Source organism: Tasmannia lanceolata, unplaced genomic scaffold (assembly GCF_043159265.1).
Source record: "Tasmannia lanceolata isolate RefF3 unplaced genomic scaffold, GAP_Taslan_0.1 ptg000012l, whole genome shotgun sequence".
NCBI lineage: Eukaryota > Viridiplantae > Streptophyta > Magnoliopsida > Canellales > Winteraceae > Tasmannia > Tasmannia lanceolata.
The window spans coordinates 36441667-36465321 of NW_027518689.1; the positions used below are offsets into that span (position 1 = coordinate 36441667).

General features: G+C 38.4%; 1 protein-coding gene across 1 annotated transcript; it reads right to left on the minus strand.

The window, feature by feature from the left end:
* Positions 1-540: 540 nt before the first annotated feature.
* LOC143887281 (protein BRANCHLESS TRICHOME-like) lies at positions 541-1811 on the minus strand. The gene has a single exon (XM_077391392.1). It carries the CDS (start codon positions 1531-1533, stop codon positions 613-615), a length of 921 nt encoding a protein of 306 aa, XP_077247507.1. The 5' UTR covers positions 1534-1811; the 3' UTR covers positions 541-612.
* Between the last annotated feature and the right edge of the window lie 21844 nt (positions 1812-23655).

Genomic DNA, 23655 nt, shown 5'->3' on the forward strand with positions numbered 1-23655 from the left:
GGCAAAATTGGCCGAACCGAACCGGAACTGAGCCGAAACCAAACCGAAAATTTGGTTTCGGTTTGGGGATCAAACCGAACCGAAGCCGAATATTTCCAATTATTATGAGTAAGGGGTGGCAAAATTGCGGAACCGAACCGAAAATTCAGTTTCGGTTCGGTTTCAGTTTGGTAAAACCAAACCGATTCAAATTTCGGTTCGGTTCGGTTTGGGGGTCGAACCGAACCGAAACCGAACCATTGCCACCCCTATTCCTATGGTTCTTGTCCATCCATTTTCCAAATTGAAATTCAAAGGGATAACCTTTGCAAAAGAGAAATATCTAGTAGGCTTCCACGCTGACACAGAAAAAGAAAAGGAATATAAAGATCTAAAAACCGACCCTTCTGCACATTTATGATGTATAATGGCAGATGTAAACAAGTATCTACTCTCTTCCAATATTGGGTTTGCACATCAGGGTCCATTTACAAAAATTAGCTGTCAAAAACCAAATCAAAATAATAGACAGACAGAGAGAACAGAAAAGAAAAACAAACAGAGACAAGAGAGATTCAATTGATAGAAATGATAAATAGAGAACAAAAAATAATACCCAAAACAAGGAATCAATCATCCAACAAAGAGGCCATCTGTTCCGGCCGCGCCCAGACCGGCTGAGCTCTTGTGTCTCAATAGAAGCCTTAGCTGAGCCTTCTGACACTCGAGTTTCGAACCCGATTGCCTCCCTCTCGAGCCCACTGCTCGAAGCACCCTTTGAAACTCAACAAACCCTTTAATCCCTCTCTTTATATGTGGATTCTCCGGTTCCGGCGACGCCTTCCGATGACTCATTATCCTTAAATTATTATTTGAACACGAATCCAAATTCGAATCACTAATGCCCAATAACTCTTCCCCTCTCTTTGAATTCGAATTTGAATTCGTTTTGGGTTGGAGCTCTCTTCCCTTAGATTCAGACAGATTTTTCTCCATCAAAAGCTTTGCTTCCGCAAGCTTCATTTGCACTCTCTCTTCCCTCCAAACCTCAGCAATTCTCAGCATCTTTCTCTCTTCTTCCATCTCTCTCTTCATCGTATCGATCTCCGCCTTGTTCGTTACAATCTCATTTGCAAGCTCTTCGCAAACCCGACCCGTTTCCTCTCTTCCCTTCTTCTCCTCCGCGAGCTCCTTGGCCAGCCTCTTGTTTAGAGACTCGGCCTTCTTACGCATTTTGCGTTCGAATTCGATCTCGGACTTCAGATTCTGGATTCGGGCCCGGGCTAAATCAAGCTCCGATTGTACGCGGCGGTGGGATAGAGAAGGAGAGGGTTGGTCTGAATGCATGGGTGGATGATGAAAGAAGGTGAGATCCCAAAGGGTTGCGGCGAGTTTTCGAGCTGAGAGAGCGAGGTGTATACGATGATATTGGTGTTGTTGGTGTTGAGAAGTATAAAATGGGTTGTAATAAAGCTTCCAGGTTGGTAAAGGCAATGTGGGGTTTATGAATTGTTCTTGCATTCCTCCTCTTCCTACCATCATCATCTCCTCCATTTCCTTTCTTACTCCTTTCTGCTTTTTCTTTCATTTATTTCTCAACGAAAGCAACTGCAAGTGGACCATCTCTCTCACACACCATTAAGATTTGGGTTGAGTTGGGAACAAAGAGAAGAAAAAGGGAAGTGGGCACTTGGGATCACATGCACCCTCCTTCACATCATCATCACCCATTAAACATGCTTGTCGTTGTAGACCCCCTTATTCATCAGTCCATGTCACTCTTTTTGCCTTTTCTTTTTTTATTTAATAATCTTAGCCATTCACCGAACAGTGGTTGGTCTGATTTTGAGTAGAAATGAACTTGAGATGTTATTGAGTAGAAATGAACTTGAGATATTATTGAAAGGAAAAAAGTAGGAGCAATTCGAGAATCAAATGATTTTATCTTCGGAGTAACGAATGAAATTAAGATATTACTGAAGATAATTAAGTAGGAGCAATTTGTCACCTCCTTTAATGTTTTTCTTTGCCTTTAAAACTTAACGAATAACGTTAAAGGGGGTGATTTTATCCATCAGAGGGGGGAAGTATCATTCCCCTAAATCGATACCTCAGATTTTATATATATATATATATATATATATATATATATATATATATATATAGCCATATTTAAAACAATAAAATTGAGAGATGATATTTGTTGGATAAAATCTTGGGGTCAAGTAGATTAGTTCAGAAAACTAGTGATATAACTTATAATTGAAATGAAAATACCAAATTACCTTTGATGATCTTGTAAGGAACCCGTAAATATGTACGCAAAGATCAAAGCAAATATGTAAGAAATTTAAAAGAGTTTAGTGGTAGAGGCACGTTACGGAATAACGCTACCCTTAAGATAGATTATCGCCCCAACCACGCTTGGTATGCAATCGGGTTCTCTTACGACCTATCTCCAGGATACAACACCACTATCTTTGTCGTTGACGGTGTGCACACACCTGCTCGGACCTTGCGATCTATGCCGAACAAATTGCCCAAATGAAAACAAAGCTTGCAAAGGCTTGAAAGCTTAAAACTTTTAAAATTACTAATCAAGAAGAAGTGAACAGTGGTTTTTTTTTTTTTTAAGGACAAGAGACTGTGTATATATCACAAGAGGAAGAATTTCTTGCTTTGTATACACCAAAGAAGTGTATATGGCCAATCAACACCTCAACGTCTCTCTCATTAAAGCCAATTCATTGCAATGAATAACAACAAAATGCAAAACTATAAAATATTAAAGAATAATAAAAGCTAGCAAAAACGTTTGAATTTTGATTCAAAAAGTCAAAAGTCATAAAAGCTTTAAATGATTAAAATATCCAAGAATCCCCCACATGAATCAAAATTCAAATCAAATCAAATATGGGCAAATTTGTATTATCATGCAATGGGCGAAGGTGTCTTGTGGACTTGAACCGTCACTTAGTGTTCATATATTCTAGTCTATAAAGATTCCAAGTGAACTACGTCTTGAAATAAGAACCTTGAGTGATAGACCTTTACATATTACACACATGATACCGGCAATGTGATTGTGTTCTATCAGGGTAGCACATTTCGGCCATGCGCTGATCCTGTTTCATGAGCGCTCTAGAGAATAAGCCTTAATTCTCATAGGAAGCGGCCCCACTTCCACACTCATATAGGTAAGTCCATCAAAGGTACCTGTAACTACGCACCCCGCTTATAAACAGCTATAGACCCATTCAGAGCAAAGCTCTTCCTCCATATCGTTACAGTTAGCACTATTTACATCATAGGGATAGGCCAAGAGAAGTCTTTCATTCTCTTAAAATTTAAGTATAGTGCTTTCACACATCACTCGAATAACTTATTTTTCCCATTGAACCTAGTTCTTGGAATCTCCAATCATATAGGTTGGGTTGCTGTTATTGGTGATTCTATTTGATAGGATTTAACCCCATCCCTCTTGATGTTTCGGCCACTAGCTTTTTAGCTAATCCTTTGGTCAGTGGATCTGCCAAGTTTCTCTCTGACCTGATAAAGTCAATTGCAATTACCCCATCTGAAAGTAATTGCCTCACATTATTGTGCCTCAGACGTATATGTTTAGATTTACCATTATATGTTCTACTCTTAGCCCTTGCTATTGTAGCTTGGCTATCACAATGAATAGAGATAGCTGGAATTGGCTTGCACCACAGAGGAATATCTGCTAACAGATTCCTAAGCCATTTCGCTTCTTCACCTACTTTATCTAAAGCAATAAATTCATATTCCATGGTGGAACATGCTCTACAAGTCTGCTTGGTAGATTTCCAAGCAACAGCACCACCACCCAAAGTGAAAACATATCCACTTGTGGATTTAGTTTCTTCTGAATCTGAAATCCAATTTGCATCGCCATATCCTTCTAATACAGCGGGATAACAACCATAGTGGTGTCCAAACTCCATTGTGCTTTTAGATATCTTAAAATTCTGATAAGTGCATTCCAGTATTCTTGACTAGGGTTACTAGTGTATCTACTTAGCCTACCAACTGCATAAGCTATATCTGGTCTAGTGCAGTTCATTAGATACATTAAACTACCTGTAATTCTGGAGTATTCTAATTGGGATATACTTTTTTCTTTATTTTTCTTAAGTTCTAAACTAGGATCATATGGTACACTCAAGGGAGTACTATCAAATTTGTTAAATTTTCTAAGGATCTTTTCAACATAATGAGATTGTGTCAAAACAATCCCTTCTGAATTTCTAATTATCTTAATCCCTAAGATTACATCTGCCAAGCCAAGATCTTTCATGTCAAAGTTCTTTGACAAAAGATTCTTTGTGTCATTTATAACATCTAGACTCGTACCGATGATTATCATATCATTGACATACAGGCAGATCAAAATTCCAGAATTACCTTCAAATCTACTGTATACACATTTATCAGAATCATTTATGGTGAAACCATTTGATAACACTACTTTATCAAATTTCCCATACCATTGTTTTGGCGCTTGTTTTAAACCATAAAGGGATTTTATAAGTTTACACACTTTATGTTCTTGACCAGGGACAACAAATCCCTCAGGTTGTTCCATGTAAATTTCTTTTTTTAATTCTCCATTTAGGAAAGCGGTTTTAACATTCATTTGATGGATTTCTAAGTTATAGATAGCCGTTATAGCTATCAACATTCTTATTGTAGTAATCATAGTTACAGGATAATATGTGTCAAAAAAGTCTATCCCTTCTTTTTGTTTAAAACCTTTGGCTACTAATCTAGCCTTAAATCTTTCTATGGATCCATCGGTTCTAAGTTTCTTTTTAAAAATTCATTTACAACCTATTGGTTTACACCCTGGACGTAAATCAGTTAACTCCCATGTGTTATTTGACAATTCTATTTCACTGTTTATAGCTTCTTTCCAGAAGTTTGCATCTAAAGAAGACATAGCTTCCTTAAAAGTAAGTGGATCATCCTCTACCAAGAAGGTATAAAAGTCAGAGCCAAAGTTAGTAGCTTTCTTTGCTCTTAGACTTCTTCTAGGTTACCTTCTTCTCTACCTCTTTTTCTTCCTTTAGGTTCTTGGTTTTCTATACGAGGAATACCATGACTACTAGATGTAACTTCTGTTTGAGGTATTAGATTTTGACTCACACTAGTTTGTTTAAGAGGAAACACATCCTCAAAAAAATTTGCATCTCTAGACTCTAATATGGTGTTTACATCTATGGAATTATGTTCAGATTTCACCATTAGAAATCTATAAGCTGCACTATTTTGTGCATATCCTATAAACACACAATCCACTGTTTTAGATCCTAACTTTGTTTTCTTAGGAGGTATGCTCACTTTAGCTAAACACCCCCACACTGTAAAGTATTTAAGACTTAGTTTTCTACGTTTCCATAACTCGAATAGAGTTCCATTTTCATTTTTATAGGGTATTTTGTTTAGTATATGTCAAGCCGATAACAAGGCTTCCCCCCACATGTTGATTGGTAGCCCTGAACTAGTTAGCATGGCATTTACCACGTCAATTAGAGTTCTATTTTTTCTTTCTGCAACTCCATTTTGTTGTGGAGAATAAGGTGTCGTCACCTCATGAATAATTTCATATTTTCTACAATATTCGGAAAATTCATTTGAGGTGTATTCACCGACTCGATCTGATCTAAGTATTTTAATCATTTTTCTAACTGATTTTCTACTTCAGTTTTATAAGCTATAAATTTTTCTAAAGCTTCATCCTTAGATTTAAGAAGATATACCATTGCAAATTTTGTTTTATCATCTATGAAGATAATAAAATATTTATTTCCTCCTCTAGTACTAGTGTCATTTAGGCCACATACATCAATATGTACTAGTCCTAGGATTTCTAAATTTCTTTCTATTGATTTAAATGGTTTTTTGCTAAATTTTGATTGAACACATATTTGACACTTTGGTTTTTGTTCAATAGAAATATTTGGAATCATATCTAAGTTCATCATCATTTTGATAGATTGTGAATTTACATGTCCTAATCTATCATGCCACATATCATAAGATTCAACAATATAAGCAGAAAAATCAGAAATTTTATTGATTTCATTCATGGATACATTGAGCTTGAATAAACCCCCACAAGTATAACCCTTTCCCACAAACATCCCACGCTTGGTGAGAATAAATTTATCAGATTCGAAGACGAGCTTGTAACTGTGCTTGTTTAATAAGTAGCCAGAAATTAAGTTCTTCCTGACTTCTGGAACATAGAGAACTTGGTGCAGTGTGAGAATCTTGCCGGAAGTAAGTTTGAGATCAACATTCACTTTCCCCATGACCTTAGCCGTTGAGGAGTTACCCATGAAAAGCATTTTGTTTTCATCTACTTGATGATAGATGACGAACGCACTTCTGTCACAACAGACATATACAGTGGCTCCAGTGTTTACCCACCAATCACTCACATTGAACACCATGTTCACTTCAGAGTCTATGGTTATAAGCTTCTTCACTTCGGTTCCGTGAATAACGGTCGCGGATTCCATCATATTGGCTTGAGGAGCGGGTTACGCTTGAGAGTTTCCTACATTTTGGGAAGTGTCTTTCCCCTTTCGATGTCGACATTGTCTAGCATAGTGTCCAAGTCTTCCGCAATTGAAACAACCCTCTTTCTTATTATTTTTTCTATCCTTTTGTTACTTTTGAAGTGGTTTCGGTTCTCCATCTTCTTCTTGTTTTGATGAGACCCAAAGTTTTTAGTTGTTTTCTTCTCACTAGTCTCAACAAGATTGGCCTTAGAAAGGAGTTCCGATTCTTTATCATTTTGATCACGATTCCTATGTTCTTCTATTCAGAGTGTCACTAGGAGATCTTCTAAAGATAATTCCTCTTTCCGATGTTTAAGACTTTTCCCAAATTCCTTCCATGAAGGTGGAAGTTTATCAATAATGGCCGCCGAATGGAAACGGTCATCCATTTTGATTCCTTCCGCTAGGATTTCATTTAAAAGGAGTTGGAATTCATGAACTTGCCCTAAGACGGATTTTCTATCTACCATCTCAAATCTAAGATAGTTTCCAACTACATATTTTTTCACTCCGGCATCCTCAGTCTTGTACCTTTTATCTAAAGCCTTCCACATTTCTTTTGAGGTCTTCATTCCACAATACACATCATACAAGGAATTTGTCATGGCACTAAGAATGTAACCACGACACAAAAGGTCATTATTTTTCCATTTTTGTGTAACCTCGGATTGAGCGGGTTCATGTTCTTCGGGACTAGGTTTTAGTGTGCTCAAGACATAGGTAACTTTAAGAGTTGAAAGCCAAAAGAATAAACGTTATTGCCAACGCTTGAAGTTCAATCCGTCAAACTTCTCGGGACGGGTGTAATCTTCATCGGCCATGTTGAACTAATCCAAATAATCTATCTTAAGATTGTTGGATAAAATCTTGGGGTCAAGTAGATTTGTTCAACAAAACTAGTGATATAACTTATAATTGAAATGAAAGTACCAAATTACCTTTGATGATCTTGTAAGGAACCCGTAAATATGTACGCAAAGATCAAAGCAAATATGTAAGAAATTTAAAAGAGTTTAGTGGTAGATGCACGTTACGGAATAACGCTACCCTTAAGATAGATTATCGCCCCCACCACGCTTGGTATGTAATCGGGTTCTCTTACGACCTATCTCCAGGATACAACACCACTATCTTTGTCATTGACGGTGTGCATGCACTGGCTCTGACCTTGCGAACACAATCTATGCCGAACAAATTGCCCAAATGAAAACAAAGCTCGCAGAGGCTTGAAAGCTTAAAACTTTTAAAATTACTAATCAAGAAGAAGTGAACAGTGGTTTTTTTTTTTTTTAAGGAGAAGAGACTGTATATATCACAAGAGGAAGAATTTCTTGCTTCGTATACACCAAAGAAGTGTATATGGCCAATCAACACCTCAACGTCTCTCTCATTAAAGCCAATTCATTGCAATGAATAACAACAAAATGCAAAACTATAAAATATTAAAGAATAATAAAAGCTAGGGAAAATTCTCAAAAAATTGTGATTTTTATCCGAAATTCTCAAAAAAGGGTTAAGTTGGCTAATTTCTCAAAAAAGGCGGAAACGCATCCCCATGAGTGTTTTTGGACGAAAATGCCCTTTGGGCACTTTTCACCTACCATCTTCTTACCTTCTCCCTTATCTCTCTTGTTTTTTACTATTTTTTGAAATTGAAATCTCCTTCCTCTTGAAAAGACGAGCTCTTGGCCGGAGAAGACGAGATTTTCGCCGGAAGGTCGTTCATTTTCCATTCTTCGCAAATAGGTGCCAAATTGGCTTAATGGGTCGACCTGCAGGTCGACCTTTTCACCATTTGACCAAACAGGTAGGTTCGACCTTTTCACCATTTGACCAAACAGGTAGGAAGACTAATTACAGGTCGACCTTTCCATCATTCCGTCAGACAGGTGTAAAACAAGTGAAAACAGGTCGACCGGTTCGATGCGATTTTATAAAAAAAAAATCCAAACGTCATTTGCGGAAACCACTCCCCATCAAGACCACTTCCACACCTCCCCCCCCCCCCCCACACACCTCCAATTTCTACTCTGGAACCACTATTTATACCTTGGAACCACTACATAAAGGTAAATAGTGGTTCCTACGTATAATTAGTGGTTCCTATGTATAATTAGTAGTTCCTAGGTACAGTGAGTGCTTCTGAGTGTTTAAAATCCTATAAATACAGTCATTCTCACAAATATTAGGCCATCTAAACTATAACCCACCATAACATCCGAGTGTTTAGAAAGCTATTTAACCCATTGTTCATAAATTCATTGCAACATGGACACCCAATGAAGTACTATTAGATTGTGTGAAGCAATATTTCTACTTTGGAACCACTATTTATAGCTTGGAACCACTACATAATGGTAAATAGTGGTTCCTAAGTATAATTATTGGTTCCTAGATATAATGAGTGTTTATGAGTGTTTAAAACCCTATAAATACAGTCATTCTCACAAGTATTAGGCCATCTAAACTATGAACCACTATAAGATCTAACTGTTTAGACAACTATTTAACCTATTGTTCATATATTCATTGCAACTTTGACATCCACTGAAGTAATATTAGATTGTGTAAAGCAATATTTCTACCTTGGAACCACTATTTATACCTTGGAACCACTAAATACTGGTAAATAGTGGTTCCTAGGTAAAATTAGTGGTTCATAGGTATAATTAGTGGTTCCGAGTGTTTAAAATCCAATTAATACAGTCATTCTCACTTTTTATAGTGGTTTTGACTGCATAACTATTTCAATCTCACAATTTAAACTCTCGGAACGGAACAAGTATTAGGCCATCTAAACTATGAACCACGATAAGATCTGACTGTTTAGACAACTATTTAACCCATTGTTCATACATTCATTGCAACTTTGACATCCACTAAAGTAATATTAGATTGTGTGAAGCAATATTTATACCTTGGAACCACTATTTATACCTTGGAACCACTATTTATACCTTCGAACCACTACATACTGGTAAATAGTGATTCCTAAGTAAAATTAGTGGTTCCTATGTATAATTAGTGATTCCTAGGTCTAATTAGTGGTTCCGAGTGTTTAAAATCCAATAAATACAGTCATTCTCACTTTTTATAGTGGTTTTGACTGCATAATTATTTCAATCTCACAATTTAAACTCTCGGAACGGAACAAGTATCAGGAAATCTAAACTATGAACCACGATAAGATCTGGCTGTTTATACAACTACTTAACTCATTGTTCATACATTCATTGCAACTTTGACATCCACTGAAGTAATATTAGATTGTGTGAAGCAATAGTTCTTACTTGGAACCACTATTTATACCTTGGAACCACTACATCTGGTAAATAGTGGTTCCTAGGTAAAATTAGTGGTTCCTATGTATAATTAGTGGTTCCTAGGTCTAATTAGTGGTTCCGAGTATTTAAAATCCAATAAATACAGTCATTCTCACTTTTTATAGTGGTTTTGACTGCATGACTATTTCAATCTCACAATTTAAACTCTCGGAACGAAACAAGTATTAGGCCATCTAAACTATGAACCACGATAAGATCTTACTGTTTAGACAACTATTTAACCCATTGTTCATAAATTCATTGCAACTTTGACATCTACTGAAGTAATATTAGATTGTCTGAAGTAATATTTCTACTCTGGAACCACTATTTATGCCTTGGAACCACTACATGGTTCCAAGGTATATTGTGTGAAGCAATATTTCTACTCTGGAACTAGGGCTGCACAACAAAACCGCTCAAACCGATAAACTGAACCGAATTGGGCCATTCGGTTCGGTTCGGTTCGGATTTTCTATCTACCGGTTCGGTCGCGGTTACGATTTTCACAAAACCAATCCAATCAGTTCGGTTCACGGTTTAGAAAATATTAATCCACAAAATCGAACCGAACCGGTTCAGATATCTCTTCTTAGTATTTTTTTTCGTTCAACTTCAAACTTCAAACGGCTCGTCCATTATCCCCAAAATCAAACGGTCCAAAGTTGTCCATTTTCCCCAAAATCTAACGGTTCGTCCAATATTAATCCATTATGTCTTTTTCTATTTATGACTGCCCATTACTTATAGGTAAAATACAAATAAACCGTGAACCGAACCAAACCAAAACAGGTTCGGTTTGGTTCGGTTCAACTGCTAATCGGTTCGGTTACGGTTTGGAAAAAATCCAAACCGATGGGATCGGTTCGGTTTAAGAAATTCCCTTAAACCGAACCGGACCGAACCATGTGCAGCCCTATCTAGAACCACTATCTATACCTCGGAACCACTACATAGTGGTAAATAGTGGTTCCTAGGTATAATTGCTGTTTCTGAGTGTTTAAATACTGGTTCCCAGATATCAACAGTGGTTCCTAGAACAAAATATTGCTCTTACATATTTAAATAGTGGTTGTAATTGTATAAACATGAGTTTCATCCTGGTTTACTCCACATAGAAACATCGAGGGCAATAGAGAGATAGAGAGATTATGACAATACACCATAGCATTGGAAAGATGATGATGACAATAACAAATGCCTAACACAACCATAACAAATCCCTAACAAGTAAACAAGTTGATGACAATACACCATAGCAGTGTAAGGAACATGTTAAATGTATGCAAATGTATCACAATGAACCTACTTGAGAAGCTTAGGTTTGATAGCCAAAGAAAAATAAAAGATGCAATAAAATCTACATTTTAGGAGAGGGGAGTTTCACCTCTCTGCAATGGAATTTCGTTTGGAATTTTTACAACAACCAATGGAGTTTGATTTTGGCATGGGAAGAAGAAGGTAAAAAAGTCAAAATGGTAGGTGAAATGCATTAGGATTTGTTGCTTACTTTCTTGGAGAGAAAGGCAACATAAGGGCATTTTTGTCCTTAAACACCCCTTGCGTTTCACCCCTTTTGAGAAATTAGCCAACTCTACCCTTTATTGAGATTTCCAGATAAAAATCATAATTTTTTGAGAATTTTTCCTTTTTTATATAGGTACGGCCCTTACCATTGTATTAAGGAAAAATTCTCAAAAAATTGTGATTTTTATCTGAAAATCTCAAAAAAGGGTAGAGTTGGCTAATTTCTAAAAAAAGGGGTGAAAAGCATCGCAATGAGTGTTTTAGGACAAAAATGCCCTTATGTTGCCTTTCCCCCCAAGAAAGTAAGCAACAAATCCCAATGCATTTCACCTACCAATTTGACTTTTTTACCTTCTTCTTCCCATCCAAAAAAGGGTAGAGTTGGCTAATTTCTAAAAAAGGGGTGAAAAGCATCCCAAGGATTGTTTTAGGACAAAAATGCCCTTATGTTGCCTTTCCCCCCAAGAAAGTAAGCAACAAATCCCAATGCATTTCACCTACCAATTTGACTTTTTTACCTTCTTCCCATCCAAAAATCAAACTCCATTGGCTGTTGTAAAAATCCCAAACGAAATTCCATTGCAGAAAGGTGAAACTCCCCTCTCCTAAAATGTAGATTTTATTGCATCTTTTATTTTTCTTTGGCTTTCAAACCTAAGCTTCTCAAGTAGGTCCATTGTGATACATTTAACATGTTCCTAACACTGCTATGGTGTATTGTCATCATCTTGTTTACTTGTTAAGGATTTGTTATGGTTGTGTTAGGCATTTGTTATTGTCATCATCCTCTTTCCAATGCTATGATGTATTGTCATAATTTCTCTATCTCTCTATTGCCCTCTATATTTCTATTTAGAGTAAACCAGGATGAAACTCATGTCTATATAATTACAACCACTATTTAAATGTGTAGAAGCAATATTTTATTCTCGGAACCACTGTTGATATCTGGGAACCAGTATTTAAACACTCAGAAGCAGCAATTATACCTAGGAACCACTATTTACCACTATATAGTGGTTTCGAGGTATAAATAGTGGTTTTCGAGGTATAGATAGTGGTTCAAGAGTAGAAATATTGCTTCACACAATATACCTTAGAACCATGTACATAGTGGAACCATGTAGTGGTTCCAAGGTATAAATAGTGGTTCCAAAGTAGAAATATTGCTTCAGACAATCTAATATTACTTTAGTGGATGTCAAAGTTGCAATGAATTTATGAACAATGGGTTAAATAGTTGTCTAAACAGTCAGATTTTATCGTGGTTCATAGTTTAGATGGCCTAATACTTGTTCTGTTCCGAGAGTTTAAATTGTGAGATTGAAATAATTATGCAGTCAAAACCACTATAAAAAGTGAGAATGACTGTATTTATTTGATTTTAAAAACTCGGGACCACTAATTAGACCTACGAACCACTAATTCTACCTAGGAATCACTAATTTTACCTAGGAACCACTATTTACCAGTATTTAGTGGTTCCAAGGTATAAATAGTGGTTCCAAGGTAGAAATATTGCTTCAGACAATCTAATATTACTTCAATGGATGTCAAAGTTGCAATGAATGTATGAACAGTGGGTTAAATAGTTGTCTAAATAGTCAGATCTTATCATGGTTCATAGTTTAGATGGCCTAATACTTGTTCGGTTCCGAGAGTTTAAATTATGAGATTGAAATAGTCATGCAATCAAAACCACTATAAAAAGTGAGAATGACTGTATTTATTGGATTTTAAACACTCGGAACCACTAATTTTACCTAGGAACCACTATTTACTAGTATCTAGTAGTTCCAAGGTATAAATAGTGGTTCCAAGATAGAAATATTGCTTCACACAATCTAATATTACTTCAATGGTAAAGTTGCAATGAATGTATGAACAATGGGCTAAATAGTTGTCTAAACAGTCAGATCTTATAGTGGTTCATAGTTGAGATGGCCTAATACTTGTTCCGTTCTGAGAGTTTAAATTGTGAGATTGAAATAGTTATGCAGTCAAAACCACTATAAAAAAGTGAGAATGACTGTAATTATTGGATTTTAAACACTCGGAACCACTAATTAGACCTAGGAACCACTAATTTTACCTATGAACCACTATTTACTAGTATTTAGTGATTCCAAGGTATAAATAGTGGTTCCAAGGTAGAAATATTGCTTCACACAATCTAATATTACTTCAGTGGATGTCAAAGTTGAAATGAATGTATGAACAATGGGTTAAATAGTTGTCTAAACAGTTAGATCTTATAGTAGTTCATAATTTAGATGGTCTAATACTTGTTCTGTTCCTAGAGTTTAAATTGTGAGATTGAAATAGTTATCCAGTCAAAACCACTATAAAAAGTGAGAATGACTGTATTATTGGATTTTAATCACTTGGAACCACTAATTATACATTTTCACATGTTTTACACCTGTCTGACGGAATGGTGGAAAGGTCGACCTGTAATTGGTCTTCCTACCTGTTTGGTCAAATGGTGAAAAGGTCGATCTGTAGGTCGGCCTATCAAGGCAAACTCCCACATGTTTGTACATATGTTATAAAGGTCGACCGACCTATTATTGCAAATTTGCACTTGTTTGCGAAGAATGTAAAAAGGTCGACCTTCAGGTGTGACCCATACAATACTATTTGCATTGTATTTCATTAGATCACCCTGTGGAAATGATTTTTTAGGCACAACCTATTTGCATTGTGGCTTATCTAATGGACGGTTTGGATCATCCTATAGTGTGGTATGGGTGGGGCCTACGTTGTTCAAAGATGGTGGGCCCAACAGAAACCGTTGGTGGAATGGTGGGCCCATCTTTGCACAACATAGGCCCCACCCATACCACACCATAGGATGATCCAAACCATCCATTAGATGGGCCATAAACGTAAATAGGTTGCGTCCGAAAATATCATTTCGATAGGCTGATCCTAGCCCTTCGATCTAAATAGAAACTACATCTTATGCAACCTGTATAGATTGTAGGGTTGTGATCATCCTATGGAAATGATATTTGGGGCACAACCTATTTACATTGTGGCCCATCAAATGAATGGTTTGGATCATCCTATGGAGTTGGTCGTACAGTAACATTAAGGCCCGTCCACAATATAGGATGATTGGTTTGGATAATCGTATAGAGTTGGTCGTACAGTAACACTAAGGCCCAATCGTTGGCCTCACATATATGTTTCAAATTGAAGCGTACCGTCCACAACATAGGATGATCCAAGTTGTCCATGGTATGGATCATCCTATGGTGTGGTTCGTACAGTAACATTAACCCAATTTAGGCCCCACCCATATTTTTGAAATGAAGTGTACCGTCCAGACCATAGGATGATCCGAGCCGTCCATTGGATGGGCCATAACATTAATGGCTTGTGCCCCAAAAACATTTGCATAGGATGATCACAACCCTCCAATGTATAGAGGTTTCCATAATAAGCAATTTCTCTTTATATATGAGGGCTAGGATCATCATATGGAAATGGTTTTTTGGGACACAACCTATTTACGATGTGGCCTATCAAATGGACTGCTTAGATCATCCTATGGTCTGGACGATACACCGTCATAGTGGGTTGGATTTGGGCACCAACTCACCAAGGAGGAGAATTTTGGGGGCCCCTCAATTGTACCTGTTGTGGAGAGAGAGAGAGAGAGAGAGAGAGAGAGAGAGAGAGAGAGAGAAGGTCAAAATGTTAGGTGAAATGCATTGGGATCCGTTGTTTACTTTCTTAGAGGGAAAACCAACACAAGGGCATTTTTGTCCTAAAACACACCTTAGGATGCTTTTCACCCCTTTTTGAGAAATTAGCCAACTTAACCCTTTTATGAGATTTTCTTATAAAAATCACATTTTTTTTAGAATTTTCCCTAAAAGCTAGCAAAAACGTTTGAATTTGGATTCAAAAGGTCAAAAGTCATAAAAAGCTTTAAATGACTAAAATATCCAACAATATTTCCTTCCCCCCAATCCAGCATGGCCACTTCTTTGGGAAATGATATATTGGCCCCTTTTTTTTCACTTGGGACAGCTCCCTCTGGTGTATTTATTGCTACACAGCCTACACATACGGTATAGAGAGCTGTCCCAAGTTTAAAAAAAAGGGGCAAATATACCACTTCACCTTTGGTTTATGGTTCTCCTGAAAATGACGTCATTCGTACAAGAGAACCAAAAGGGGTGGAATTGTATGCATTTTTACGGAAGGAGAAACAAATGAAATGAGGGTGAAAATGGTTGAAACCTTTTGAAAATATAAGTTGAGTGTGAAGTATTTCTCATCTTTTATAGCTTATTCGGCCCTCGATGTATCCAATGCCCTGATTTTTGAAATGACACGTTCATATCAGGTTTATTTCAAACAATGCTCCTAATATTCATACATGTACAATGAGTAAGTTCACTTGTAGTTACAAGGTGCTCCCTATCTTTTTTAGGGATTTGCCAGGCAATATGGTGGAAAGCCATTTTCACGGCTCACTTTTGCAGGAGGGAACAGCCCCACAGGAAAACTTCTTAGCATATTTTGTCTTTTCATATAATCCATCTGAGGTGGTGGTTCTCCCGTACAAAAGTGAGCCGCGAAATGACTTACCTTGAAATTGCCTAGCAAATCCCATCTTTGTAATTTATGATTAACATAACCCAATTTCGGTACATGTGACAACATTAGGAAGGATGTTTGGGACAACCTCTGACACTAGTGTGTCTTCATATCATTTTCCCCTGCCATTGATAACAATTTGCACCTTTGCTCATTAGATTTCAAACTCAATCCTATCAAATTCTTAAGATATTTAGGAGTTTCCCATATCAGATTCTTAATTTAGAAGGTTTAACTTTTTAAAAATATTTTCAGATAAATCCGTAGATACACTGTTAAACATACATTATAACTTAATCTTTTTTTGACAAAATTTCTCAATGACTCCAAACTTAAATCATTTAAGGAATATAATGTAAAGAAATCTTTCTCCCTAAGACATGCTATGAAGGCACACACCCCCAATCTCCTTTCAGTCTTAATCCCCTCGATCAAACATGATTAAGCTAGAACCCCAGCACTTGAAGCTTCTTCCTAAAGATCCTTTTTCCCCGGTCATAAAACCAAAGGGATTTGTTAGCGTCCATCGCAAAAGGCATTTCGCGGATGGTCTGTTGCATCATAAAACCAAAACATACAACATAGCAGCTAGTCCAGCTAACGAAAAAAAACCCAGAAAACAAAAGAAATCTAAAGACAAATCATGGCCCCACATTTACCCCGAAATTTACTAACATTAAGCACCCCGAAATAATGGTTTTGATTCTAGGCGTCAGAGAGCGTTAAAGTTGCCCACTTTTCACGTCAAATCACATTATAAGGAGAGCGCATGCATAATGCGGGGGGGGGGGGGGGGGGGGGAGATATCCAAACCCCTCCTTTTTTTTCCCTGCATTGGGTTGTGCCTTCTTGAGCGACAGTTTGCCGAGCTTCTATTAGGGCATCTTCGTTCTTTCTACATACATTCAGGACCTTTCTGTATGTCTGCCAATGGTGTTTATTTGTGTTCCTTCAAACTTGTAGTTACATCAATCTTTAGCCCCCATCTGTTCTTTGGGCCTAACATCCCTTTCTGCATTAGCGTAGTTATTTTATTCTAAAGCCCCTCTTTAGCTTATCTTTTGTTTAGACTTCGTTTGCTCAGGGTAGCTACTATATTTGTTTTTAATCTGAGAAACATGTATCATGGGAAAGGCGAAAGCCCAGGCTGCTTGAAAGCATGATTAGAATAATAATACTGATTTTCTGACTTGACCTAACACAAGGAACATGCAGTGTTTGCTCACACCGATTTGAATTAAATTATCACATGTTTACACTTTACAGCCTTCAAAGAGCAAAGTAGTGCCATAGAATATGCCCTAGGAACCAAAAAAGATCCAGTTGAACAACTGAACTACTATTGACTACTTATTTCTGGTGACTAACCAAGATTTTAAGACTCAGAGCCAATTTGCCCTTTTTGGAAGAATCCGCTTGCGCAACGAAGCTCTATTGGGGAAATGACTATGGAGTTTTGGGGTTGAGAAGGATGCTCTATGGCATAATACTATCGCAAGGAAATATGGGCGGATTGAGGGGATTGGGAATGTGGAACACCGTCAAACAGGAATGGTTCCGGTGTGTGGTGTTCTATTCACTCTACACGGGAGCTTTTCAAACCATTTGTAAAATTTAGACCGGGCAAGGGCAACGAAACTCGATTTTAGATTGATCTATGGATAGGAGACTCTCCTCTATCCGAAGCTTTTCCGGATATATTCAGAGTGGTCCTAAAAAGGGAAGCAACAATTTTGGATTATGTTATCCGTGGTAAAGATGGAGGGGTTTCTTTTTGGGATATCAGGTTTCAGCAGAATTTAAAGGATGAGGAGATTGAATCTTTCACATCTATCCTCAATCTTTTAACTAACACCTATCTATCCCCTACTTTATCGGACAAGTGGATATGGACACCTGATTCTGAAGGGGGCTTTATTGTAAAAAGTTTTTCCCTGAAATTAACAATGGGAGATAGGCGGGACAGCAAATGGAAACGCTTATGGCCACCCTATATACCCCCGATGATAGCGGCTTTTGCTTGGTTGGTTGCGTACAGATGTATTAATACTTGTGAAAAGGCTTCAAAGGAGGAGTGTTCGGTTGGTAAGCAGATGTGCTCTATGTTGTAAAAGCACTGAATCAATTGGTCATCTGCTGTTGTTATGCCCTTACTCCTATGAGGTATGGATGGGGATTCTTAGATTCTTCGGAATGTGTTGGGTGCTCCCAAATAACATTTCAGAGTTGCTCATGAACTGGACGGGAGCTTTTCATGGCTGCTTGGGGCAGAAGATGTGGAATGCTATTCCGTTAGCAAAAATATGGTTTTTATGGATAGAACATAACAACAGAATTTTCAATATCGGAGCAAGGGCTCCTAGATTTTTATGCCTCTCCATTATTATCGCAATTCTCACATGGGCAATCTGTAAATGGGGCATACCATGTTCAATATCACATATATTGTGGAATGGATTCACAATCATGACGGAAAAGTAGGGTGTAAAGGCCATCAAGCCGATTTGGTTACCACCGCCGGAGGCACTCTTAAACTCGATTTTGATAGAAGCATGATGGGAAATCCAGGACCTGGGAGAGCAATTCGTGACTTTAATGGAAACACCATTATGACATTTTCTGGACCGGCGGGTGTATGTGATGTGAACGAGGCGGAAGCTAGAGCATTATTATTCGGGCTTCGTTGGTTTAGGAATCATAATTTGGGGCCCTTAATCGTGGAAGGTGATTCAACCAACGTCATTGCATGGGCGAGGAATCAAGTCCTGGCCCTTGGCAGCTTGCAAACGAGATTGATGATATACGAGATCTCATGGGTATCATATGTCCGTTGATAACGCATCGAAGGCGTACGGCTAACACTCTGGCCGATTGTTTAGCAAAGGAGAGAGTGGGATTATCGGTTCCGAATGTTGTATTTAATGCTCCGGGAGCGAATCTCTTGTAATTCAGTGTATTACACAGGGACATCTTGTCCCTTCTTCGTGTAATTTCCATCCAGGAATAAAATAAACTGTAATCTTTAAAATAAATAAAAAAGCCAATTTGCCCATACAACCAGATCATTTGTATTGTGTACTATTAATTGTGTACTATTAATTGTAAGTCTGGTCCACAAAACCATGCAATGCATAGATGCCTCTTTTTGGTAGAAGCCAATCATCCCCTAAAGCACTTTTGAAACCATTGCTCTATTCTATCCTGTATCAAATATCACCCTCACCATGTATGACAGTAATTCTAACATGCAGCAATCCATGGATTGAACCACAACTTGGGTTTTCACCAGTTCCAATTATGTGCCTTACAAATGGTTTTGAAAGCCTGCTTACGCAAGAACACCTAACGAAGCCTAAAAATAATTTGCTGCGGACAGAACATTCCAAAGAGCATTTCTTAGGAATTTTACTCACCCATCTGACCCAAAGGACATCTTCATTGGAGACCACATTCCACAACTACAATATTAAACCAGCATTTTTCAATTCCTCCAATTTCTGAATTACCATCAACATTCTAACTTGGAAAAAATCATTTGATTACCCCAATTCATCGGGTATTTTTTTCCTTTCATTTTATGCCAGACCACAGGAAATCTCTGAATATACATACTGTCAATTTCTTTCAAGTATGCCTTTCGCTGTATGTAAAATGCTCCAAACCGGAACAAGTGATAGCTGGTCATACTGATTGTATTAGCTCAAGACGACCAGAATGCATCAGAATTTCTTTTGCCAACGAAAGTTGGGTTACATAACCAGAAAGGTTATAGAAGCAAAAGAACAGGATTCATCCCACAGTGACTGGGAAAGTGATAATCTCGCTGTGAGGGTTTGTCTCTTGCATTCAATGGAGCCAAGCAACAGTAGAAGCCTTTTTTTAAGGCAACAAATATATGGGGCACACTGGCCCGAACTCATTCATAATGGGAGGATCTAGCGCCCAGATTTATAAACTTCATACGGAGGTTGCGAATATGCTGTAAAGAAATTTAACTATAAAGATTATTTCAGACTTGCAATATCACTCTGGCATGGTTTTAGTATTGATCTATGAAGATGACATCATAACAGAAGAGTGAAAGAAGTAAGATCCAAAGGCTCAAGCATGACCTAAAGAGTAGCTTTGATATGAAGGACCATGTGAGTTGAAGTACTTTCTTGGATTTGGAATAGAACAATCCAAGAGAGTCGTTTACTACACCTGCACTATACAACAAGAAAATGATTCTTGACAGCAGTATCTAAACGATCCAGTGAGGAGCATTTATGCGCTACCAAGAGAGTTATAAGGAACATAAGAAGCACCTTACATCATAGACTACTCTACAGGACACAAAAAGATAAGACAGTCAGCGTGTGTGGTTATTCATACGCAGAATAGGCCGTTGATCTAAATACACAGATTAGTGTCAAGATATTGCACTTTTCTTAATGATTGGGTAATCTATTGGGGTAGTAAAAAATAAATGACTCTAGCCAGGTCTAAGTCCCAAGTTGAAGTACAGGTATATGGCATCCAATACAACTTTCATGATTGAGGCTTCTATGATTCTATCACAGGACTCGTGCTTGAGATCAAAAGTATATGAGCTTTACTGCGATAGACACGTTGAGATAGACTATCATTTTGTGTGTGAAGGCATAGTATGGTGAGATCTACCCCAATTATATTTCCAATACTGAACAAGTAGCAAATACATTCACAAAGGGCCTCATAGAAGCTGATCATTATCTGGTTGACAGGATATACACGCTCTACAGACCACATCAGCTTGAGGGGGATATTGTTGAATTATTTGAATGGTCTACGTAAGCGTATTTTGTTCATTTGACCATGACCAATATAAAAGTCAACACAAACATCATTTTGTAATTAATGAAAGCATAGAACTGTTACAGACTTCATTTTCCTCTTCTTTATATTTGACTTAATATTGAGGTTCAACATAATGTACAGCTTGATCCCACACTTCATCATCAACACTTTAGGCTCATTTTTTATTCCGAAATTTTGTTAGAGGCCCCAAGGAGGAACCAAAAGATCGATAAATGAGGAAAGACACAATGGTTGTGTAGATCTTTTGAGACCAAATAAAGCGCCCATAGGCTACAATACCCTAGCATGAAAATATACTCAAAATCCCCTAAGGCGGAGATGATCAATCCCCTAGCACTCACATGTGACTGCCTCTTCGGCTTCTTTCAGAAGGTCGTTCCACATGATAATTTGCTGATTTCTTTGAGCATGGTGGGCTTCATTTGCTATAGCATCTGCAACACTATTTCCTTCACGATAGACATGAGAAATATGAACATGAAGTTCTCATATGAGTCTCAATATTTCTTTCCAAAGTACTACTACAAGAATACAAGATTCATGCGGGGCGAGCTTTTCCAGTCCCAAATCAAGCATCACCTTGTTTCCTGATTCGCCTAGTATGTATTTTACATTAAGGTTTCTACACAATCTTAAGCCATCAAGGTGTGCCCTGCACTCAGCCTGCATATTAGATCCATGGCAGCTTTGCTTTTTCATCCCTTAAAATTCCTTCCCCACTAGATGGACCCCGGTTGCCCTTCGATGCACTGTCCATGTTAAGTTTAAATCCTCTAGGTGACCCGAATGCACAATGAGAGCTATCTTTCTAATGGGGCTATGAAGCATGACATCTAAACCAACTTAGGATTTCCATTCCTAACCTATTAAAATCTGACTTGACAGCCATGACGATGAGCCTACAAGCATTTTGGATTGTGCTTAATCATAAACTGATAGACCTATTCTCTGTTTCCTGAAAACTCATTCCATTTCTAACCTAATGTGCTTATTCACAAACCTATTCCATTTATAACCAATTCTCTGTTTCCTGAAAACAGAGAATATCAGACTTGTGCTTATTCATAACCGTTTAACATGGGGTTTCTTTAACCGTTTGAAGAGAAAAATCTCCCTGCAAGCCACTTCCTCCCCATCTCCCCCTGCCTCTCCCTCTCCCTTTACTAGAGGACGGGCCATCATAATTAACATTCAATTGCAAACAGACCAATTCGCTAAGCATTCTCTTGGACTTCTCCAATCTGGCCTCCTCCAAAGGATCCCTCATTTAAAGATCTCTCATTTCAGTCATCCGAAACATTCTTCTTGAGTCACCGTCCATCCCATGAAAATATGGTCCCATTACTTCGTTGGTTTCAATGAAATGACTCACTAACAGTTCGCTTAGGTCCTCCTCTGGGGATTGGCAGTCCAAAGGTTAACAGTGGATGTCATCGACTGTAGGAATGATAACTAGCTGATATTGACCTTCTTCAGAAGCAGACCCCAAAACAATCCTTTTCCTTCGAGTTCTGGAAGCTTGATCCCCTTTTTCTCCCTGATTCAGAGGATAACAGTGGATGCCGTCTACTGTAGGAATGATAGCTAGCTGATATTGCCCTTCTTCAGAAGTAGACCCCAAAACAAACCCTTTTCCTTCGAGTTCTGGAAGCTTGATCCCCTTTTTCTCCCTGATTCAGAAATTGATCCTCTGCCCCGGAACACTATAGGTCACTACCGAAGTTTGGATCTGGTTCTCTGCTCCCTTGACAAAGGTTCCAACACATTCCCTCTCTGCTCCCTTGACAAATGTTCCAACACATTCCCTCTGTTCCCTGCATCCTGCATAAGAACAGAAGAAGAACACACACCAACTAACACGAAACTAGAGTCAATATGCGTGCCTTGGGGAGATAACTCCCTGGGCGAGAAACAATCATGACTACAGTTGAGAAATCCGGCATCCGAAAAGAGGGCTTCATCACCTCCTTTGGCGACAGCCTCGAAACCATAGTAGATCGGACACAAGCGAATACCTCCGCACCCTCCCGCTCGATCCCACAATTCATCACTTCCCTATTTATGCCTCGACAACATTCACACCCTGAATAGTCCATCAACCCCGCCAACCAGATCCTCCCGCTGGCCACCTTCTGATGAAGCAAGACGAACGAACCCAGCTCCATCAACCATGCCCCTAGGTAGAGAGATCGCTCCTCCAAACAAAACCAATGACTCCTATTGATTCGGAGAGAGCCAAGATTCCCTAAGGGATCCAGCAGCTATGACCTCTCCTTCCACCTGCTACATCATGCTAGGATCACCTTCCACGATCAACTCCCATGCTCGACCTAATGCAAAGCTAAGGGATGGAACTTCTGAAGCTCTTGGGCCTAGAACCAATTGACACTTGTCCAATGTTCAATGAAAAATCGATTGATGCCTCGCGAAAATTGGACAAAGACCCCGCTTGGGACCCACCTATCTGCGGGGCAGGGGCTGAGTTACACGCGTACCAACCTGATGCGGCCACCTGGGGACCCTGGGAAACTGCCCCTCCTAGCCCACTAGGTTCTTGCCACAAGCTAAGATTGCCATTTTGAAATTTGAAATTCAAATCTGAAAGACTGACAGGTGCCAGCTGCACTCCACCTCCCCTGAGGTTCCCCCTGGCATTCACAAGTCTCAAGATGACCTGACCAGATTCGACCCGTTACCGGTCTGACCTTCCAACCGGGACCAGCCGACTGACCGATGGCCTCTGAACATGGTTCTCTCTGAAGCTCGAATGAGACCAATAGGAT